General features: G+C 45.2%; 2 protein-coding genes across 5 annotated transcripts in view; one reads left to right on the top strand and one right to left on the bottom strand.

Annotated features, from left to right (window-relative positions):
- cabp5a (calcium binding protein 5a) overlaps positions 1-861 on the bottom strand; it is a 2,493-nt gene extending 1,632 nt beyond the window's left edge. The window contains exons 1-4 of the mRNA XM_086016011.1: positions 670-861; positions 519-568; positions 270-300; positions 32-175 (exon numbers count right to left, since the gene is read on the bottom strand). Of these exons, the coding sequence (XP_085872137.1) occupies positions 32-175; positions 270-300; positions 519-566 (223 nt within the window). The 5' untranslated portion in view covers positions 567-568; positions 670-861. The remainder of the gene's footprint in view (positions 1-31; positions 176-269; positions 301-518; positions 569-669) is intronic.
- Positions 737-22,561, top strand: taok2b (TAO kinase 2b). Of its 4 annotated transcripts, XR_015082419.1 has the most exons (21): positions 2,859-3,443; positions 5,534-5,674; positions 5,816-5,887; positions 5,959-6,060; positions 6,237-6,282; positions 6,410-6,506; positions 6,600-6,713; positions 6,809-6,900; positions 7,026-7,119; positions 7,347-7,428; positions 7,518-7,685; positions 8,176-8,382; positions 8,729-9,000; positions 9,142-9,319; positions 9,601-9,729; positions 9,900-10,103; positions 10,213-10,452; positions 15,685-15,897; positions 16,238-16,420; positions 16,994-21,290; positions 21,962-22,561. XR_015082419.1 is itself a non-coding variant. In XM_086016000.1 (20 exons), the coding sequence occupies exons 2-20, from the start codon at positions 5,543-5,545 to the stop codon at positions 17,873-17,875; spliced, it is 3,507 nt and encodes a 1,168-aa protein (XP_085872126.1). In that variant the 5' UTR covers positions 2,859-3,443; positions 5,534-5,542; the 3' UTR covers positions 17,876-22,561. The 4 variants fall into 4 exon arrangements, 3 of the variants coding, with proteins under 3 accessions (XP_085872125.1, XP_085872126.1, XP_085872124.1); XM_086016000.1 differs by having other exon boundaries at positions 16,994-22,561; XM_086015999.1 differs by lacking the exons at positions 2,859-3,443; positions 15,685-15,897; positions 16,238-16,420; positions 16,994-21,290; positions 21,962-22,561 and adding an exon at positions 737-895 and having other exon boundaries at positions 10,213-14,467.

The raw sequence follows: 22,561 nt of genomic DNA, 5'->3' as shown, positions 1-22,561 counted from the left end.
GCACCTTGTGGCTTTTCACAGGTGAACTCACGGTTCATGTTGATATTTTGACTCAGCTCGATGAGCTCCATCTCAGTGGGCATGTAACCCATGGTCCTCATCAGGTTACCCAGGTCCTTACAGCTGATCAGGCCGTCCTTGTCCTTGTCAAACTCATTGAACGCATCGCGCAGCTCTGCAGAAATGCACACCAAATCCCTCAGTCGGGCACACAGCCACTGAAACGGAAACATGCTGCTGGAAACATGAAGTATGTTGATGCGGCTTACCGTCTATCTCATCATCTGCGAGATCCCTTGACTGCACGGGAGGAAGTCAAATGGGGGAAGTCAAATGTGAATAAGGAAATGTAGGAATAAGGGATGGACCGCTTTACAAAGATAGCAAACGGAGGATAACACGTTGCGTATTTGAAACAACCACATTGCTTTGCCCGAGGAAAGCTAACAAATGCTAACGCGCAATGTGGAGCAACACATGGAGACAGATATTACAGTACACATATTAGTTGTACTCACAATATTTTTCCCGCCTCGCAAGAAAATGCACGCTTCTCCCAAGCTCATATCTGTCAAAGGAAGCAGTCGCAATATTCCTCAGTCGAGATACACAAAAAGATGCCTGATGTGACTTTTTCACAGGTTTGGGAACTATCTGATTTGTGCTCACCTTCGACTTGTGCTTTCAGCCAATCAATCACATCATATGCAAGGTCGTCTGTTTAAAATCCCCGCTGTTTCTCAGTACGTCCGCCACTCCGTCTGGATGCTGCGATGATGATGATGTTGATGATGATGACGATGAGGGGTGCCGAAGCTGCGTCCAGTCTTGTTCATGTGCTGGGAGGAGTCAGCAGAGTGACCGCGGGACAGCAGGGCGGTCTTATGTGAGGAGGGTAAATACTCACTCTCCATACCTAAGTACAGATACTGTTGTTTAAAAAAGAAAAGGGTAAATGTAAGTAAAGTACTGGTTCAGCACCTGTACCAAAAGTAAAAAAGTAATCGGTAAAAAAAAAAAAGTGAAGTACAAATACCTGAAACATCTACTTCAGTACAGTAACAAATTATTTGTACTTTGTTACTGCTGAAAGGTGACATCATGTTGTCATCCAGTGGAAGTTTTCCGGCCATCCGGACCTGACACGAGTAAGAGGATACTCTTGTGTCAGTTAGAATGACCTCTTGACCTTCTTTTGCTGTGCTCCACATTTTAGGTACTGCATAAGAACGTACAAAAACAATCATAATTCTTTCATAATATTGTACTTAATCTCAGGCTTCTCACACAAAACAACATGAGAAAAGAAAGAATAAATGCAGAAAAATACTGTATTTAAAAACATACTTATACCGTATACATATATATATATATATATATATATATATATATATATTAAACGCACGTATGCATGTATTTTTGGAAGGTGCATGTTGAAATTACTTTCTTCTCTTGTTAAACTTTGACTCGAATCTCATAATATGATTTAATCTATCCTAAAAATCCTGTCATTTTTATGTAAAGACTGACATTTTTCTTGAAAGAATACATTTTTATTCATGTAACGTTACAACTTTTTTTCTTAAGAACAAGGGCATGTTTTACATAATGAAAGATATAATATTATGTGAATAGTCAAAATTGACTTTGACTTTATTCCCTTGCATTGATTTTAATATCAGAATTTTACTTTATCAACTTTATTTTGGAATTATCTTTATCTTCATAGGCTCCTTTTTTTCCATCCCGGTGCGTCTTTGTTCTTGTAAAGACTACAACTTTTTTGTTCTAGCAAAAATATGACTATCCTCACAATATTATGACTTTTTCTCTTTAAAAAAAATATGAGTTTTCTACCATAACATTGTCTTTTTTCTTTTTTCTGGAAATAGGCGACTTTAATCCCGATGGCATTTGTGGGTAGACGTTAGTAGGTATGCTTAACCTAAGTATTAGAAACAATGTTGTGGCTGGTCAGAAAAACGCAAACTCAACGAATTAATAAAAGCGATTATTCCTTCCCTGAAATATCCACTTAATCTCCGTCGGTATGGAGCCACATGTTGGACTTGATTAACTGGCTGAGCTCAGTGTCATCCCCCCTGTGACATCTCCACCTCTGCCTGCTTTCCTCTTATGTAAAAATAAAATAAAATAAATAACAATCTGTTGCATAAGCGCCATAATCCGCTAGGCGATGCACTGGGAAGTAGCGCTGATGATTTTTAGCCCCCGCTCACAGCACACTGGACAGCTGAGAGGTTGTTCCAGGTCTCATGTGGAATGGGTAAAAAGGATGTCTGTAGTATCAGGATGAGAGAGAGATAGTTAGAAATGAATTGCTATGGATTTTTAAAATTTTCATACACTACTTTTCTTATTGAAAAACACGGTACAGAATTTTTGTTTTCTATTTTGGGGGAAGCCGGAATGGATTAATTGCACTTCCATTCATTTCACTGGGAAAGGTTTATTTGAGTTGCAGATTTTGGTCATGGAATGAATTTAACTCATAAATCAAGTCACTACTGCACTGGTACAGTACAGTACAGTACAGTGGGAATAAGGACTGGGCCGACCTGCAAATTAAGAAAATCCTCTTGTAATTGACACCCATTATATTGCATTGAAAAAAAATTAAGACCAGAAATTCTTGAATAAGCATCAAATTCCCACCAGTAAGCGTTTCACGTGAAAAATGATGATTGTCTTCAAAAATCTAAATATTATTTTTTATATAATTGAAAATAAATAGGCAAATAGGTGACTACGTGAGAGACAAACCGCGACTATACGGGGGTCCAGTGTACGGCCACAACATGGCGGAACCTTATGGGGGCAGTGTTGCTCCGAACGCGTCACAGACTGCTTGCGGCGAAAAAGACCACTTCCGTTTTCCTTTCCTCTCCCACCCGCTCCTCCGCCATCACGGAGCACTGAACAAAAACCAATGTCGATCAAAATGGGGAGAAGGCGGACAGCGGAAGAAAACCACTAAACCTAGTGACAGCGACCAGCTGAACATGGAGCGCCGCCGCGGGAATTTATGACACCATCCCACAATGCGGACTTGCCATTCGGCTCCTAGTATCTCACTAATCGCTAACTACCGCTGCCGATAATTAGCGTGCGATTGCGACAGCGGCCGCTCTTCTCGCCACTAGCTAGGTTAGCTTGACAGCCTGCTAGCTGTCACTAGCGCACTCGACCGGCCGCTTTCATCCATGTTGCCTGCAATATTCTCTCCGATATTCACCGACAGCGTCGGGATGGCGACGAGTTTGGGTAACGGCGTCGACAGGCAGAATGCAGTTTGCTCGTGCTGAGTAGACTGCAGCAGCGCTGGGGGGGCGGGTGGGGAGAAAAGGGGAGTGAGACCTACATTTTTCCAGCCAGGCCAGTTGGCTAGCTTTGGCTAGCTACAGTGGATCCCGAAAGCCACGGTAAGACACTCTAAAAACCGTTTATTCCTATACTCTCTTCAGGGGAAATTTGACCCGTTTTGGAGGCAATAGATGAAAGTCGAGTTCATCCTGAAATTGTTGACTTGCAGTGCCCAAAAATGCAGAAAATGAAAATACTGTATTGATAAATCCAGTCTTACAGTTACAGATGCTACAGGGTTTTCCGATTTGACCCTTAAATTTTAATCAAGGAAAATTGACTTAAGGTAATATTAGGAATCTTGAAACTGTCAAAGTGAACATGTCATATGTGTATTTTTCATGTAACAATTGTAACAGTGTTCAAGGGAGAACTTGAAACGCTTGAACTGTCTGTTTCCACCACATTTGCACAGGTTCATGCAGAAACATGCACTTGTTAGGTTTTGAGGGGCTTGTCTAGATACAGTAAAAGGATGACCATAAACATAAAAGGAGGGAAACACACTCTTCTGACAACTTGTAAACTTGTGAGAAGCATGCCAAAAATTGAATTAAGACAATAAAGTTCATTGTGACAATGAAAACCATATACAACTCAATATGTGAAAATTCTAAATGCTAGAAAATTCAGCACTTAAATAGATCATATTTAATGATGATTTGTCTCTTATTCTAAATATGAATTTATGAAGTTGTTGTGGAGGGGAGGGGGTCCTCCATAATGAAAAAAAAATGCATACTTAATTTTTGCAGCCGCCTGTATGTAAAGTCTATGTTAGTAAGAGTAAGATTAAAAGGAACACTTTGAATGTCACTTGTTTAATATTTTGTATGCAACACAACACATGGTGCAATATAGCTTTATGTAACACAGTGTGGCTGTTTTAGCGTAATCCCTCTTTTGGTCTTCCTGTTTGAAGTTTGTGTGGTCTAGTTTTGTAAAAAAAAACAAAAAGAAGAAAAGACTTTACATAAATGGAAATGCCATTAATCCATTCCAGTCTCAGAAAAAAAGTACCAACAAAAATGTCATGTCTTTTTAGTAAGAAAAACAGCACAGTATTATTGTATTTTACTTACTTAAATCTATCAAATTAAATGTTAAGTTTTAAACAATTTGTGCCTCGTGATTAATGAATTGCACGTCTCCTTTACCTATGCAAGACTCCTCGTCTATCATGGGCTAGTATATTCCAGCCGCACGGATATAGACCAAGGAGACAGCCACGAATGCTCTGTATGCTGCAGTAATATATTAGTTGTTTTCCTACCTGATAAAGAATATATGCCAGGGATTGTTGTATTGTCTCGACATGCTTTGCTGCACTGTTTACTATGGCTTTTTGTATTGTCTGTTAGCATCAAATTAGTGTAATTTCCAAAGACAACGTTATGTTGTTGCTTCAAATACAAAATGAGCTCCCTCCCACATTCCAAAAAACAAGCATGTTTGGTGATTTGAAGTCTCTAAATTGCCCCTAAGTGTGAATGTGAGTTGTGAATGGTTGCCTCTATCTGCGCAGTGAGCATCTAGCAACTACTCCAGTGTGGACACCGCCTCTGGCCCAAAGTCAGCCGGGACTGGCTCCAGCTCACCCCCGATGAGGAAAAGCAGTTTAGAAGATTGATGTGCTTGCTGTGATTCGTGTTTTTTTTTATTTATTTTTTTAATGAACTGGATGGTGTGTGCGCAACATATATCTGCAATGACATTGCCATGGATGGATAGCTTCCTTTTATAATCGAGCTGAGTGCTTACTTTAGGCTCGGTTGCAAAATTGAAACGTCCGCTTCAAAGGGAACAACAAGCTTCCTCATTAACGGCAGCGTCGAAAGCGTTCCTGCCTGGTGTCTGTTCATTTCATGTCGTTAGGTGATCATTAGTAATATGCCAGTATTTTATTTCCATTCTGGACTTTGGTCAAAATCGAGTTGCTTCCTGCCAGGGCTATTATATTTAATTGTGTTTCTTATTTCAGATAGCTGAGTACAAAAGCAATTAACACATTTGAATCGTTAGACCTGATAACTTTTTGATAACCATGACAATGTTGTCAGATGGCTTTGGTTGTAGTTTGCAGTCACAAAATGATCCTGGAAATCCCGACCGCGCTCACCATTTGTGTCCCTCCACCCCTGTTGGCCAGGCGCTGGTCATGCCGTCGAGTGTGCGGGCCGGGAGCCTGAAGGACCCGGAGGTGGCTGAGCTCTTCTGCAGGGAGGATCCTGAGAAGCTCTTCACCGACCTAAGGGAGATCGGACATGGGAGCTTTGGAGCTGTCTACTTTGTGAGTTGTGTTTCCGTGTGCTTTTTCTCTAATTAGTAAACAGATCAAAACTGGTGGAAACGTAGCCGGGATTTAAACATTGGATGTAAAAGCTAACATGTCGTAAACTCGCATTCATGTAATCATCTCTTTCGTGATGAGGCCCATGACATCCGCACCAATGAGGTGGTGGCCATCAAGAAGATGTCCTACAGCGGCAAGCAGTCCAATGAGGTAACGCGGGGTCCTCGGTAACTCGCAAATGTCCGCCATGCTGGCTCATCCGCGCTCTGCCGGTGTTTTAGAAATGGCAAGATATCATCAAGGAAGTGAAGTTCCTCCAGAAACTGCGGCACCCCAACACGGTCGAGTACCATGGCTGCTACTTGAGGGAGCACACGGCATGGGTAAGTGCTGTGAAACCCGTGTGTCTGACGAGCACTCCGCCAATTGTCACGGTATATTGTCATTCAAAAGAGTAGCTGGAGCATTTCCATCGGGTTCAAGTGTGAAAGTTGTTCATGGTGCTCTGTATGAGCCAAAATAGCATTATGCACTCACACACTGACTTTGTCCCTGCTAGCTGGTGATGGAGTACTGCTTGGGCTCAGCTTCGGACCTTTTGGAAGGTAAGAAGAGGGGGAAAAAAAAAAAAAGCGGTCTTGTCATATGTGTGATGCTAACGGATACGCTACATTAGTTTACATTTCATCTTAGTACTCAAAGCTTGATATCTTGCGACATCTCTTCACTTAGTCCACAAGAAGCCCCTCCAAGAAGTAGAAATAGCTGCGATTACCCACGGTGCACTGCAGGGACTGGTCTATCTTCACTCTCACAACATGATCCACAGGTATGCTGCTTTGTCAATCCGTCCGGGTCTGGATTGGAATTGCCGTCGTCGCTGTTATGATGAGCTGTCGTTTTCTCTTATTGTTCCACTCAGGGATGTGAAGGCAGGAAACATCTTGCTAACGGAGCCTGGTCAGGTCAAACTGGGCGACTTTGGTTCTGCTTCCATCGTCGCCCCGGCCAACTCTTTTGTAGGAACACCTTACTGGTAGGACGTCATATATCATGAATGGCCTCTTGTGGTCTGTTGTGTGTCGGCAAGGAAGGAAGTGGTTTAATGTTTGTTTTGTCGCCTCCATGCAGGATGGCACCCGAGGTGATCCTGGCCATGGATGAGGGTCAATACGATGGAAAAGTGGATGTGTGGTCACTTGGCATTACCTGCATAGAGCTGGGTAAGAGGTGGACACCCATTGGTAAAAAAAAAAAGTGCACAGGAAACCAATTGCGGCTTTATTTTATTTTTTTATGTGCCACTATGCATCGTCTTCACACTTTGTTGTGCTTTGTTCCCGTGCAGCGGAAAGGAAGCCTCCTCTGTTCAACATGAATGCTATGAGTGCCTTATACCACATCGCACAGAATGAGAGCCCCGTGTTGCAGTCGAATCACTGGTAAGAGATGCCCCCCTCCCCCGCATTCTCTTATTGGCAACAGGTTTTAAAAAAAAAAAAAAAAAGGGAATAAATACTGGCAACACCGCTTTTAGAATTTCTGCTTCTTGTGGAAAAAAAAACCCTGAAAAACAGGCCACAATGTCCAGTTGGCCATTTTGCAGCATGTCTCGATGATAAATGATCATGTTTGATTGGCTCCTTCAAATACCGCCTTTGTCTTTTAGGTCCGATTATTTCCGCAATTTTGTGGACTCGTGCTTGCAGAAGATTGCCCAGGACAGACCTACCTCTGATGTGCTGCTCAAGGTGCACGTCCATACAAAGCTCATACGGCTTAACCACCTTGTGTGCTATTCCAACCTCTCCATTTTCTTGAACCCTTTTCTCCCCTGCAGCACCATTTCCTATGCAGAGAGCGTCCCATGACCAGCGTGATGGACCTCATTGCACGCACCAAGGATGCTGTCCGCGAGCTGGACAACCTTCAGTACAGGAAGATGAAGAAAATCCTTTTCCACGAGGCACACAATGGACCTGCGCCAGAAGGGGCGGATGAGGAAGAGGTAGGTGGGGGGGGTATCTTTTGCAGCGAGCACATAACAGAGGTACTGCTGAAGGCACGCAACTCTAAATTTGGACTTTGCGTACTGTAAAAATCCTTTTAAAAAGTCTTGCTCTACAGTCTAAGAAGCGCATTTGTTTGGTCCATCCTGCCTTTGTAGCTGACCACCCCCCCCCCCCCCCACCCCCGCATATATTGTGGACTCGAGTCCACTTCCCTTCCATACAAAAGGCTTTGTAAGGCCATTTGGCTCATCGTCTAAAGGAAATGGTGGAATTTGCGGAATGTCGGGGTGCACTTTTCTCAGATGTCGTTTTCATCACGCTTTAGGCTCGATTTTCACCACAAGTCAAAGTTCACGTTCCTCTAATCAGTTTTTCCTATTTACATGTTCCTAACGAAACAAAACAAAAACCTGTCAACATCATGCAAATGTTTTTTTCCTTCATCGAGCCTTGCCGACTAAATTGACTTGACTCCCATCTTTTCAGGACGTGGAGCAGTACATGCTGCGCACGGGCACGGTCAACAGCATGGAAAGCTCCCACTCGCTCCCGTCCATGTCCATCAGCGCCAGCTCCCAAAGCAGCTCGGTCAACAGCCTGGCGGACGGCTCGGACGACAGCGGCGAGATGGCCATGATGCAGGAGGGCGAGCACACCGTCACCTCCAACAGCTCCGTCCTGCACAAGCCCCTGGTCAGTCCCTGGCGCGTTTTACCCGATATGTCGGAAGCGCGTCCCATTATAAATGGCACTTTGGCGTTTTAACTTTTGGCCGACTAGACAAGTTACTCAGTTGTAGGCTTGCACCGCCTACAGGACAAATCAAGTCACTGCAACAGATGCTCATTGCTCATGGTTTGGGAGACATTCCAGCTGTTGGATACAGCAGAACAATCACATTGCGTTAATATTCGGGATGGGCCAAAATTATATGCACGCCTTAAATGGACAAATGTTTGGTCCGCCCTGTATAATGCTACTCCCGTCCTTTTTCGATTGAAGCTGAACTTCACCTCTCCACCGTTGTCTTCCTCTGCAGAGCCACGATAACATCTACGATGACCCCTACCAGCCGGAGGTGGACTTGCAACGAGATGCCTCATCTGCCGGTGGAGGTGGGGCGGGAGGTGGAGGAGGAGGAGGAGGGGGCGGAGGAGGAGGAGGAGGAGGAGGAGGAGGAGGAGGAGGAGGAGGAGGAGGGAGGCGCCGTCGAGGCCGTGACCATTTCGCCACCATCCGTACCGCCTCGCTCGTCACCCGCCAGATCCAAGAACACGAGCAGGGATCGGCCCTGAGAGAGCAGATGTCTGGGTAAAGCGGCAATGTGTAAAAACGACACATTGTGAGGTTGAAAGAAAGCCTCAACGTCCAAATAACAGAGTTAGACTATAGCTCGCTACCTTACTTTGAGTTGCTGGTCCTTCCTCTAACACCAGTTTTCGGTACGCGCAGGTACAAGCGTATGCGCCGGCAGCACCAGAAACAGTTGATGGGTCTTGAAAACAAGCTGAAAGCCGAGATGGATGAACACCAGCTGAGACTGGACAAGGAACTGGAGAACCAAAGGAACAGCTTCTCTATGGAGGGTGAAAAATTGTGCAAGAAGCACTCGGCCATCATGGACAAGGAGGTGCGATGTGGTGTTAGCATGTGTGGTATTTTTGATAAATGCTCCAGAAGTGAGAGGATGCTAGTGTGCCTGTCGTTGCTGAGCAAACCATAAAAATGCGAATTATATCAGGGCATGAGACCTGCTGCAAGTAACCCCCCGCCCCCAATTAAAATGCTCCTAATTACTTATATGAAACTGTAAATTTATCTACAAATTTCTGGCTCATGGACAATCTGACCCTGATCAAATTCACCAGATGTGAAATTGAGACTTTTTTTTTTCTTTCTTTGTCTCCTCAGACCAAAGCGGTCCTGACCGAGGAGAAGAAGTTCCAGCAACATATACTCGGCCAGCAAAAGAAGGAGTTGACAAGTCTGCTGGAGTCGCAGAAACGACAGTATCGACAACGCAAAGAGCAACTCAAAGAGGTGCAGTTCATGTCCCGGCATCTTTTATATGTACCCCATTGAACCTTTCAGGGTATATCTGGTGGCGCGACCCCCAAACGCACGTTGTTTTTGTCAGGTCAGCAGTAGTCAAAACATTTTCTGCCAATCAGAAGCGCAAATTCATCCTTGCCTCGGTTCCGTCGCCGCAGGAGTTGAACGAGAACCAGTCGACGCCAAAGCGGGAGAAGCAGGAGTGGCTGGTGCACCAGAAGGAGTGTCTGCAGCAGCTCCAGGCCGAGGAGGAGTCGGGCCTGCTGAGGAGGCAGAGGCAGTATTATGAGCTCCAGAGTCGCCAGTACAAGAGGAAGATGCTGCTGGCACGCCACAACCTGGAGCAGGATCTCCTCCGAGAGGTAACCCGGAGCGGGCTTGAAGAGAACGCCGACTTTGCGTTGAGAGATTTCCGAACATTCTCCCGTGTTTGCCGCCCCCCCCCCCCCCCCCCCCCCCCCCCCCCCCCAGGAGCTGAACAAGAAGCAGACGCTGAAGGACCTGGAGTGCGCCATGCTGCTGCGCCACCACGAGTCCACGCAGGAGCTGGAGTTCCGCCAGCTGAGTCTGGTGCAGCGCACCCGGGCCGAGCTGATCCGCACCCAGCACCAGACGGAGCTCACCAACCAGATGGAGTACAACAAGCGGCGCGAGCAGGAACTGCGGCAGAAGCACGCCGTGGAGGTCCGGCAGCAGCCCAAGAGCCTCAAAGTGAGTGACAACCAGAGCGCGGAGGGCCCGAGTGCGGGCTCTCGAGAGGGGAGCCAGTTAGAAAAGATAGAGATGAGAGAGGAGGAGGATGACCAAGGCACTAAATGTGTACATGATGATGATGATGAAGACACGAAGCCAAACAGAAGAGAGGGCTGGCAGATAGTTCAGACGGCAGACAACCTTAGCAGGGACCGCGATGGGTCGGAGTTAGAAAACATAAATGTGACCAAAGAGCTACTGGGCCAAGAGAGTAACCAGGGCATGACATGTATACCTAATGATGATATGAAACCAAACGGAAGCGAAGGCTGGGAAGAGGCGAGGGAGGTCGAAGGGCTTCGGTGGCAAACCGAGGAAAACGGCGCCGAATTTCGAGAGGAAGGTGAACGTTCGGCCAGGGGCAAGGATGACCGGGGCACCAAATACGTACTTGATGATGACATGAAGCCAAACGGGGGAGAGGGAGACCAGGAAAGTGGGGCAGAATTGAGAGGAGAGGATGACGTTTCGAACAAGTATGTAGACCCTGAGCACGGCATGAAGCTGAAGCGGAGAGGCTCTGAAGACGGCGAGGGCTGGGCAGAGGCGAGGGAGGTGGAAGGGCTTCAGTGGGAGGATGACGAGGAGGAGGAGGAGGAGGAGGAGGAAGGCAGAGGCGTGGCTGACGGCTGCCCGTCCGAGCTCATCGCCCCGCTGCCCCTCGAAAAGAGACGCGCCCGCGAGCCGGAGCCGGATGACTTGTCCGAGTTCTACTTCCCCGACGTCCCCGAGGAGCTGGAGGCCGTCCCCGGCGCCCCTCCCCCGCCTCCTCCCCCGTCCTCCTACCCGTGGCTCTTCTCTCACTCGGTGTGCCTCCTCCTGTCGCTGTGGGCCGCCGCTCGGCCCTGCAACCTCACGCTGCTCCTCCTGTGCGTCTTCCTTCTGTCCCTGCGCCGCTCGCCTCCGCCGCCCTCGCTCGGCTCGCTCCTCCTTTCCGCCGAGCTGGCCCTCCTGGCTCATTTCTTCTCCTACCTCCTCCTGCGCTCCTGCGTCTCGCTCTCCTTCTCCTCCTACCTGTCGCTCAGCCTGTGGGCCAGCGGCCTCGTGAGTTTGGGGCTCTCCCTCAGCCTGGGGATGTACTACATCCCCATGATTTTAGTGTCCGCGTCCTTCCTCAGCTCGCCTTCTCTCTTCCTGTCGCTCTACCTGCTGGTGGTGCTGGTGGTGCGGCCGGCCCGCCGCTTCCTCCAGCGCGCCCCCCGCAGAGTCAACCGGCTGTGCATGCGCGTCCTCTTCCGCCTGCCGCGGCCGCTCTTCGCCGTGTGCCAGTCGCTGCTCGGCGGCGTGGCCGAGCGCAGCCTCTACGAGATGTTTCCCAAAGCGGGGCGCAACTGGGGGGTGCGGCGCTCCAAAATCCCCGTCCCCCTCAAGAGCCTCCCCTTAAATCAGCAAGCTCGCAGCGGGCGTGCTTCTCGTCTTGCGCAGGCCGCCCTCTGGGTGAAGCAGTTCGTCCGGCGCCCCCTAGGGGTCCTCGCCGACTTGGCAAACTCACTCGTGCTGAATCTGGCCGGGAAACTGGTCCAGAGGCTTCCGGTCAGCGTTGATCGCTGGTTGAGGCGAGCGGGGCTTTTGAAGAAGAGGCGGCCCAGTCGGCTGCCCCGACTTCTGCCCCGCGAGGCGAGGGAAGCCAGGCTGAGGGAGAGAGTGAGGCGGGAGAGGGAGAGGCGGCGCAGGGAGGAGAGGGAGAGGGTGCTCCGCGATGACACCCGGTGGGAGTGCGCTCTGAGGAGAACGTCCTCGGGGAGGTTTGTCAGGGGGAAGGTTCGGCCGTGGAGATGAGAGCAGAAGGAAAGGTGCAGCTAGTCGAGATGCCGGCCCGCGCGGCTTTGTGGCACAAGGGAGTCATTCCTTCGCTCCAGTCTCAATTCGAAATTAAAAAGTGACTCCGTTTTTTTTAATTTGACACAAAAAATGGAAAAAAAAAAAAATGTGTTTACATATTTGCCACAAATAAGCCCTGCCACAAATACCGAAAAAAACCCATAAATAAATGACCCCCACCCCCACCAAAAAAAACATTTCTAATTGCTTTTAATATTTAAAGCAGTAGGCATGAAGGAAAATCTGAATGAAAAGCTTACCGATGATTTTGTTTTGCATACCTACATTTTCGATTCCCTTTTGAAAATTGAAAGAAGGAATGTTTGGCGGATTGTCAGTTTCCATGCGTGCCCCTCCCAGCCTCGCCTTTATTAGCTGCTACACTGTGGCCTCCATCACACAGTTACTGTCCCAAACTCAAATCAAGCTTAAATATTTCATTATTTTGCTTTTTGTAAAAGTTCCCTTTGTTCTTAATTTGTAAGACAATTTGAAGTTTTTTATTTTTTCTTTTATTACCATGTGTGTGCAATTTTATTTTGTTCTTTTGGTGTACTTACTTTATACTTGGAACAAATATGACGGTATTAAGTGCGGACAATCAATGTGTCCCAACGTTTCGCTGAACATGGAACACGAGCTTCCTGGGTCAGTAACTACGTGCAATAAACATCACAGTCAAATCTAGTGTGCAACATAAATATCCAGATATCAGATAATATTTGAGTCCAATTTCAATTTTTTATTGCTGTGTATGCGATAATCTTGTTAGGTTTTACCATGTAAACATTTAGATCGTTTTTTATTAATAGTCACGTAAAGCCATTGAGTGCCTTTGAATGAATATTTGCACAAATGCCTTCAAATATTGTAGGGAGGGATTTAAGTGAATAGTGGAAAGTCTAACATAACATATTCAAACTATATTCAATGTTTTTATTATATGAAGCCATGCAGACAATCTTTTACACAGAAGATTGCGTCGGAAGGCAAAATTCCTGAATGTGAATTATATGAAGTCTGAAGTGAAAGTGATTTGGATTTCATTTTTTTTTGCAAACGTCCATTAAGTCGGACCAAAAAAAGCAACAAAATACAGTGAACCCTCGCTTATTCGTGGGGGATAGCGACCAAGCCCTGCCGCTGAGAGTGATAACGCAATCGACGCCCGTCCTTAAAGACCCGGTAAAGTGAACTCAGACATTTGTTTTGAAATACTTTATCAGTGTGCATAGATAATTGCTTAAAATATGCAAAGACTGAAAAATATCTAAGACTCATTTGTGATGATAGCGTTCTATTGTTTTGTGGCTAAAACCTGCAGTTAGTTGGATTACACCCTTTTCAGAGTGCCCCGTTGTTGCACATGAGGTTTTTTTTGGAATAAAGTGCGACGAGATGAGCGAGGCTAAAAAATATTGGACTGAAGAACACTCTTGAATTTACGAGACATATCTTTTGATTTTACTGGGTCTTTAAGAGTTGTACTGTAATTTTCTATAGATGCCACCAGAGAATGCCAAAGTGAAGCAATTGTGTTTTTTAGCGAATAATGAAGATATGTCCCAAAAAAAAAAAAACCAAAAAAACATTCTGAATGGACAAATTCATAAATTCCGCTCCGTAAATATGTGTGGGTTCACTGTAATTGAAATGAAGGCTGAAATGCTTAATTTCAAGTCTACGGTGCAACAGGGTGCGTATCTAAAGGAGTTCAAATGCGTCATGCACGTCGGCAAGGACAGTGTATGAAGTAGAAGTTATTTAAAAATAAAAAAAAAAGGGGCAAAACTCCCTCAGGGGAAACATTTTGAGCTTTGCTTTTTTTTTTTTTTTTTGCTTTAAACGAGACATTTGATATATTTAATTTGTAAGTTATTTGCCATTGATTTCCATTTGTGTTTGAGTTGTCCCGTGCTCCTCCGTGTATGTTTACATGTTCGTATCGTGTTGTTGACACGTCACCTCGACTTTTATATCCAATTGAAGCAGTATTTCTTTAAAGAACAGTACTGCCTTGTTTGGCAGCCTCTTGTTCTTTTTATTCACATTTGGCTGTGTTGCTCACATGCTTAAAAAAAAAAAATAATAAAATTTAAAAAAAAGCTGTCATCTTTTTCTTTACACCAAAAATAAATTCAGCTGTGTTGAACTCATTGTCTTGTTTGTTTTTATGATTTCAGTTTCCTTTGTTTTCATTTGTTGTTCCCCCTAATACCAGCCGTTGTCTTTGTCACTTTTTGGTTATTGTGTCAAGGCCCTTCATACATTTAACAATTTGCATTTTTTTTAATGATTTGCGGGACACTTTCTATTTCGATGGTTAACAAAGACCCCACTACCATAATTTGTCATCTTTGATTAGTATTTTTTTTTAATATACATAATAGTAACGCTCCATTCTTTAATTCCGCCCCCTGCTTAAAGTCCTGCAACAGTGGCATTAATCTACTGCATCAGTTTTTTTTCCCCCTCCCCTTTCAATTGTTTTTTATTTTTGCATCATTAAAAACTGGTTACTTTTTTTTCAGTACATTTTTTTTCAGTGGTAAAATGAACCATTTAAGAGATACATTTGGCATTTTCAATACGTTTTATGAAATATTTGGCTATGTTATTGTAAATGAAGTTGAATTTTTTTTTTTTTGCATATAATTATTTGATCTATCTTAAGTAATTGGATGCATTTAGTTTAATCCAATTCAAAAACATCTTTAAACTCAAAATGTTTTACATATAGAGTTAAGTGTTTACTACATTACTAAATGATTTATCGTAAAGTAAAAACAAAAGTAAATTAGTTTTACATATTCACAATCATTTTATTTCATTGGAAATAAAATGCCTAATATTGGTCAAATTAAAAAAACATGCTGCATACTAATACTAATAATTTAGTGGCGTTTTACAGATGTTTTTAAATACTTGGGTAACCAAACAATACAGTTTAAAAACAGGAATGAGCATTTATGTCTTCTTTTGAGATTTACGCTCTACCTCATCTCCAAATGAGCACGTCAATCCAAGCATTTTAATAATCAAATGTGGCCCTCGAGCACAAAACCTTGCCAGTTTATCTACAGATGGTCCCTTCAAACCACCATCACGTATGCTCATTCACGGTGTTAATTTGATTTTACACCTCATTTGATACTCCTCACCACTTTAGTTATCAAATGTAATCGCAGCGAAATGTATGAAAGGTTCTTCAGAACAAAAGCATTTCAACTACAACAACGCAAAAATGTGATGCAGCGGGACTGTGATCTAGCATCCGTCCCCATGTTCACTGATGCATGCGAGACCTGGATTTCTTTTCTCCCTCTCTCTCTCTCTCTCTCTCTCTCTCCTCTCCCCTTGATCCCACAGTCCAAAGAGCTGCAGATAAAGCGTCAGTTCCAGGACACCTGCAAGATCCAAACGCGCCAGTACAAGGCCCTGCGGAACCACCTCCTGGAGAACACGCCCAAATCGGACCACAAGGCCGTGCTGAAGCGCCTGAAGGATGAGCAGACCCGCAAGCTGGCCATCCTGGCCGAGCAGTACGACCACTCCATCAATGACATGCTGTCCACGCAGGCTGTGAGTAAGGCCAGAATTAGTCGTTCGCGGCACCTGAATAGATTTTAAATCCCACTAACAAAAGTCCCTTTCCAGTGATATAACGTGTTTGGCGTTCCTTACGCCACAGGTCACACTCAGGCATAACACCCAAATGTCTACTAATGACACTCAAGTCAATTTCTTTGAACATCTCTTTGTAGATCCAGGACCCGGAGTCACAGTATTAACGTATCTAGAGACCTAATAAAATGTCCAGTTCTTGTAATACGCTACAACACATTTCCTCAACGTCGCACTCCCAACGTTTGCGGTCTTCCTCACAACCCCGGCCCCGCCCGTCCTTTTGTCTTCCTCGTAGCTGCGATTGGACGAGACGCAGGAGGCCGAGTACAAGGTGCTGCGCATGCAGCTGCAGCAGGAACTAGAGCTGCTCAACGCCTACCAGAGCAAGATCAAGATCCACACGGACACGCAGCATGAGAGGGAGGTCAAGGACCTGGAGCAGAGGGTCTCCATCCGACGCGCGTTGCTGGAGCAGAGGGTCAGAGTTTTCTTTTTTTTTTGTTGTTGACCTTTTCACCATAACGTCACACACTGGTTAGATACATTTGAGTTAACCGATTCCGATCAAAATTGGCTCGCTGTAATGCTTTGGTGAAAAGGGCCGGCCGGGGGCAACGTTTGCCGTTCGGTTATCTTCAATGCTCGCTATACTATCGTTAACTTCAAGAAGACTGTAGATTCTCGATTGAACTGTTTAATGGATGCCAAAAATATCGACACGCGGCCGTGGGGCCGTTTTCTACCAAATGCGCAAGATGGTCTAATCTATCCAAAACGGCATGGCTATAAGATCTTTGAAAAAAAGTTTGGGGAGATGATGTAACTATAGTCATTTGCGTTTGTGTAGCATTAAAGGTTTTTGTCTGGTACCCGCGACTGAGTCATACCTCTGATATGTTGTGACCGATCAAGAATCGATGACTCCATTTGACTTGCTTGATTGTTGCCACAGTAACGGCGGTGGGTCTTGCTCGAAGGTTAAGACTCGAGACTACTTCCATGTCACTGGGACTTGATCCACAGCGTTCATTGTGTCCTCTCGTGCCCTCAGATCGAGGAGGAGATGCTGTCCCTCCAGAACGAGCGTTCCGAGCGCATCCGCACTCTCCTGGAGCGTCAGGCCAGCGAGATCGAGTCGTTCGACTCCGAGAGTTTACGTCTGGGCTTCACCGGCATGTCCCTCACGGGCCTCCCGGGCGACGCCTACTCCAAGCAGGGTTACCCTAACGCGCCGCCCCCAGCCCCCCGCTCCACCAGCCACTGGAGCCACGGGGTGCACCCCCAGGGCGCACCCCCGCCACAGCCGTCGCGACGCAGCCACAACAGCAGCGGCGGCGGAGAACGAGGGGAGCGAAGGAGCGACTCATCGTCCTCGCACTTGGCAATGGCGCTGGCGATGGGGAGGGAGGTGCACCACTCGTCCCATTCCTCCTCTTCTTCGTCGTCGTCCTCTTCCTCCTCCCACCACCAGCGCCACCATCTCCCCCAGCACTACCACCACCAGAGCACGCCGCAGTTGTACCGCGAACGGGAGCGGGATCGGGACCGGGAACGGGAGAAGGAGAGGGACTGGTCCGGAGTGCGAGGACCCGGCGGGGATCTGGTCCACCCTCTGCCCTTGCCCTTTTCCCATCATCTGCCCTCGCGCTCCTCCTCTCAGTCCCTCGCCATGCTACCTCCACCACCCCCAGCCCCGCCGTCCGTCTCCGGCCCGTCGTCCTCCTCGTCTTCCTCCTCTTCCTCGCAAGGGGGGGTCTACGGGGGCATTCGCGCCGCCCCCAGCCTGATGGCCCTGAGAAACAGCCCCCAGCCTCTGAGGAGGACGGCGTCCGGCGGGGGGCCCGGAGCGGCCACGGGCCCCGACGCCGTCCTGAGCCGGAGCACCTCGGTCACCTCGCACATCTCCAACGGCTCGCACCTCTCTTACTCCTAGGCTAGGGGTTCTCAAACTTTTTGGGTGCAGGGGCACCTTACAGGGGAGATATTTTTTTTTTTTTTTTCCCCCCCCACAAGGACCACTCATATTCTGAACGCTAGTTAAACTAACAAAACAATTACTCATCCAATACAGCTAATACAGTTAAGCCTCACTATATACAGCTCTGGGAAAAATAGAGACCAAAAGAAATCTGTCATTCTGAATGAGCCAAGTACCATTAGTAGTATGCAGGCTCACTCTAGTGGTACGCAAAAGAATCACTGCCTATGGTAATTTGACTTTTAACGTTGTATTTAAGATACAAAATTATACAACGTATTATAACTAGCTACAATTTTTATTTAACTTTTATGTGCAATAATTATAATTGCATTATTAAGTTGAGGTTTTTTTTTTCCTATATTTAAGGACAGTGCTACTGTTCAAACTGCGTAATGTTACAGTGACAATATTAAATTGCGACTGTTTAGGAATAAAACCTCTGTCTTGTATTTGAGGCCCACTGCATTTTAATATCTGTCATTATGTTGGCACATTTGGAGCTAAGTATTTTTCTTTTCAGGTGGTGCTCAGCGTAAAATGGTTCAAGAACGACTGGTCTATTTGACAATATTTTGATTTGGAATTTGGGAGCTCTATTGTCAGTGGTTGATACAATAGAACACAATTTGCCATTTCACTCAAGAGCAAATTTGTAGAAACTGGTGATTTTGCAGTGGTCTCTTACAAGTGATTTTTAACAGAGCTGTATATACCAAAAAGCCGCGAGTAAAGGTTTGAAATTGCCAATAGATGGCACAAGATAGAAGCAATGCACTTTTTTTTTCGATCAAACAAGGCTATGGCCTGACAAAATGAGGCTCCTCCCCTCATGTCAACGTTTAATGAGCTCAAGATAGTGCCAAAGCAATATTTTATACTAGTCATGGCTTTGGCATGAGCACAAAAACAGCATTTAGGTGATTTTTTTTTTTTTAGTATCTAAAAATAGGACTGTCGCCCCAAAACGTCTTATTCTCAAAGTTAGGACTTTATAAGTGTGATACGACCATTTTGTTCCAAAAAAGAAACACTTCCGATGACTGTGGTAATACAGTGGTGCTTTGACTTATGTGTTTTTGAGATACAAGCCGTCGCTCGGCAGATTCTTTTGCTTCTAGATTGCCAGCCGTTATTTTAGATAACGAGCGCCAGTTGGTGGCGGATTGACAAATAGTCAACAGTTCTTCAAATGTCAAATCTGAGGCTTTAAGCCCTTGATTGTGACTCCCAGTTGACATTTTGGGTCAAACTACACATATAAATAGAGAATTACACGTGTCAAACAACAACATACCTTTGCCTTAGAAACGATTGCTAGCATAATGCTACCGCACAATTCAAAACGCCATAGAGGAGCTTGCGAGTTATAACCCTTTAAGCAATAGATGTTTGAACACTGCCGTCATATATTATTTATCCTCTGTGAAAATGGCTAATAGCGCGGTCTATTGAGTTCGTTTTTGTTATGCTGCCCCCCGGTGGCCAAGGAGCGCAATGTGGGGCTGGAACGGAATAATTGCATTTGCGTTGGTTTCAATTGGGGGGGGGGGGGAATTTTTGACTTACAAATGTGTCATGGAACGAATACAATTCCTAAATCAAGGCACCACTGTACATCACAATCATATTGACGTTGTTATTTTTGTGGAACGGAACCCCGAGGGTTCCCCCAGCCCCAGTTTGAGAACAAGCGTCCTAGCCCGGTTTTCGGACAGAAGCTATCACAGGCTGCGTCTCGATGCCAATGTCAGCTTGCCTGCCTTCGTCACGAGGACCTCGGTGGACACGTGAGGCAAAGCCAGGCCCATTTTTGAGCTGCATCCTGCTCCCTTTATCCACTCAGGCTGGGAGAGAGGAATGTAAAAACACACAACAAGCAAAATAGTGTGAGGTTTTTTTTTTGTTTGTTTTTTTACATATAGATATACTTTGTAGGACTTTCTTTTTCTCGCTCTCTACCCTATCAGAGCTGCAGATTGAGCTGGCACGTCTTCTTCTATGATGTTCTAAGTTGGAATGGAGAAAAAGAGAAGACAGTGGGAAAGGAAGGACAAGAGCCACTTTGTCATTGTTTTTGGTGTACGCACTGTACTTGTATGTAGTGTCCAGATATATACGCGCCGCTAATTCAATCTCCGGGAAAGAAGAAAACAAAAGAGGAGTTGCTAAAAATATGTCCACTTTAGGCTGTTTAAAAAAAACAAAAAAAAAAACAACAACTCTTATTTAATGTTTTGTTCATTTTTTGTATTAAGTGTAGGGGTTAAAAAAAAACAAAAAACAAAAAAAAAAACGATGTTGCTTGGAACGTCACCAATGCCTTTAAGGGTTTCTTAAAGGGATGTCATGTCATCAAAAGGTGTACTTGATGACCACAAGTGAATGTTTGTAAAGAGGCGAAAGCAGTGTACAAATAAGGAAGATGATATGAATAATTCAGGCATACATGACGTATTGAATATCTTAACAGCCTGTAGGCGTCACTTCAGTGCATGAGCTCGATGTGCAAAGACGTTCGTGAAGCATCACCAAACATATTTGAAATGTAACGTAGCCATCTCACCGCGCCACTTCTTGGGATCTCTATTGTATATATTTATGTGGAATATTATAAGCCGGTTTTATAGAGTTACACAGATGCCGACAAGTAATTTTGATATACAGTACTGTATTTAAATAAGTGTTGAAATTCCAAGATTTCAGAGCAAACTGACTCCAAATGCATTTTCTAGCGTCGTCAATATGACCGTAGGCAATCCTGATTGTAGCTGTCATTGTATCATGTTCTCACTATTTCAACCTGCGGTTGCAAAGCTGTAAAAAGGAAAAAAAAAAATAATAATAATAATACTGTCGGGTATGGTTTGTGTTGAGGTATTAATGATTATTAATAAGGGATTATTGATAATTGTTAATGATTTATGTATGTGTGTTGAACAGTGAAGTCTAGTTATGATGCCACTCTTTTTTTTTGAAAGACCAATCAAAAGACACTACAGCAACCTGTTGCGTATACATTAATACGTTTTCCCCATTTCATTGCAGGTGTGATTCGGACACACGTGAGGCCATTGGCATTTGATAGCTTTAGCTGGGCTCCAATTTGTGGAGCATGGCAATCGTCTGCTCGAAGCCTTGAGCGACCTCAAGTCGGTGCAGGTAAAGGTGCCGGCGAATTGAGATGTTGTTGAAGCCGTCTGGGCTTTTCCCTTGGGCTGCGCCTGCTCTAGGAGTTTGCTGTTTTCATCGGTCGCGATATGCCAAGAACCAAAGGCGTGGCGGCCATAAAGCTCAACTGTAGTCGGGGGCCGGAGACGCTTCTTTCCAGGTGGCAATTTGCAACGCTGACGGCAAGCCATGAGCAAGGGTATGATATGCTATTTATATATATTATTTTTTTTTAAATACTAAGCTGTCAAATGCTGGTGGCCTCATGTCTGTCAGAATAATACCTGAAACAAAATAGAAAAAAAAAAAAAAAAAAAAAGGAATTGTGTTGTAAACACACACACGCATATATACACTACACGCAAAAAAAAACTCAAGGGATATTTGTTTTTTGCTGAAATTTTAGGATGAACCTAAAATGCACTATAACCTTCACAGTTAAGCGTGAACACAATCAGGTGTTTGATCCATGAAAATGTACAAGAGTGTCCACTTGTATGCTTTTCTGTGACTCTTCCAGTCTCTGTTGCGAGTGACCGATGTGTTAACCGATATTCTAAACTCATTGACCACTCCCTGTACATCTCGTTAATTACCAATTCTAATTCAACCAGCAAATGTATTGATAAGGTTAAATTAGGTTGACCTTTCAAGCTTACATTCTATGTTCATCCTGAAGTTTCATCCACCAACAGAATAGCCCTAAAATTGTGTTAGTAATGTATACGATATACACAGTAGATATTTATAGCAAGCCAAGTTGAGTCATGGGAACTCTTGACCTCCTCTAATTTTTTTTTTTTTTTTTTTTTTTAAACAATTGGCCACTGGAATGTATATGATGTTTATTTCTTGCTTTTTTGGGGGTAGTGTTTTTACTTCAATTCAGGACTACACACACAAAGCACAGGAGGGGGACATTGAAAACGAGGACATGCGGACAGGAGAGGGCCAGGCCAGGCCTCGACTGAGCCGCCGGCTCGGCCGATTCCGAGCCAGCGGCGGTGACCGGAGCGGCCTGTCGCTTGCTCGCGCTTGTTGTTGACGAGGCGCCTGTGACGCCGCTGAGGCCCTAAAGGTCCTTTCCCCTCCTCACATGGCCTGTCCACAACCCTCCCGGGAGGCCTAAACAGACCAATCTGAATCGGAAAAGGAAAATCCAATCGCCGCCGTGGTTTTGTTTTGACTCCGAAACACCAGCTCAAGACAGAACGCTGTGTAATGCTTCGGTCGGGATCTCGGTGCATGCATGCGTAAAAGACTCCCAATCCAAACAAAGACTGTCAACGTGCTCGTTTGTGGCCGGAGGAAAGCGGGGCGGTGTCAGTGGATGATGACTTGTCAGTGTCAACTTGGCAGAGGCAGAATGAAGGTTTTGTTTTGAACGTTTCAGTCAAGCATTCCGGGCTTAGTTGGAAATGAAATGGGGCGATTTGAACAAAAGATAATAAATTGATATTAACACATGAA

The sequence above is a fragment of the Filicampus tigris genome, chromosome 19 (assembly GCF_054856515.1).
Source record: "Filicampus tigris isolate MCC_2025a chromosome 19, RoL_Ftig_1.0, whole genome shotgun sequence".
In the NCBI taxonomy this organism is placed as follows: Eukaryota; Metazoa; Chordata; class Actinopteri; order Syngnathiformes; family Syngnathidae; genus Filicampus; species Filicampus tigris.
Note: the sequence above shows the minus strand (reverse complement) of the source record. Positions and strands in the feature narration are given on the sequence as shown.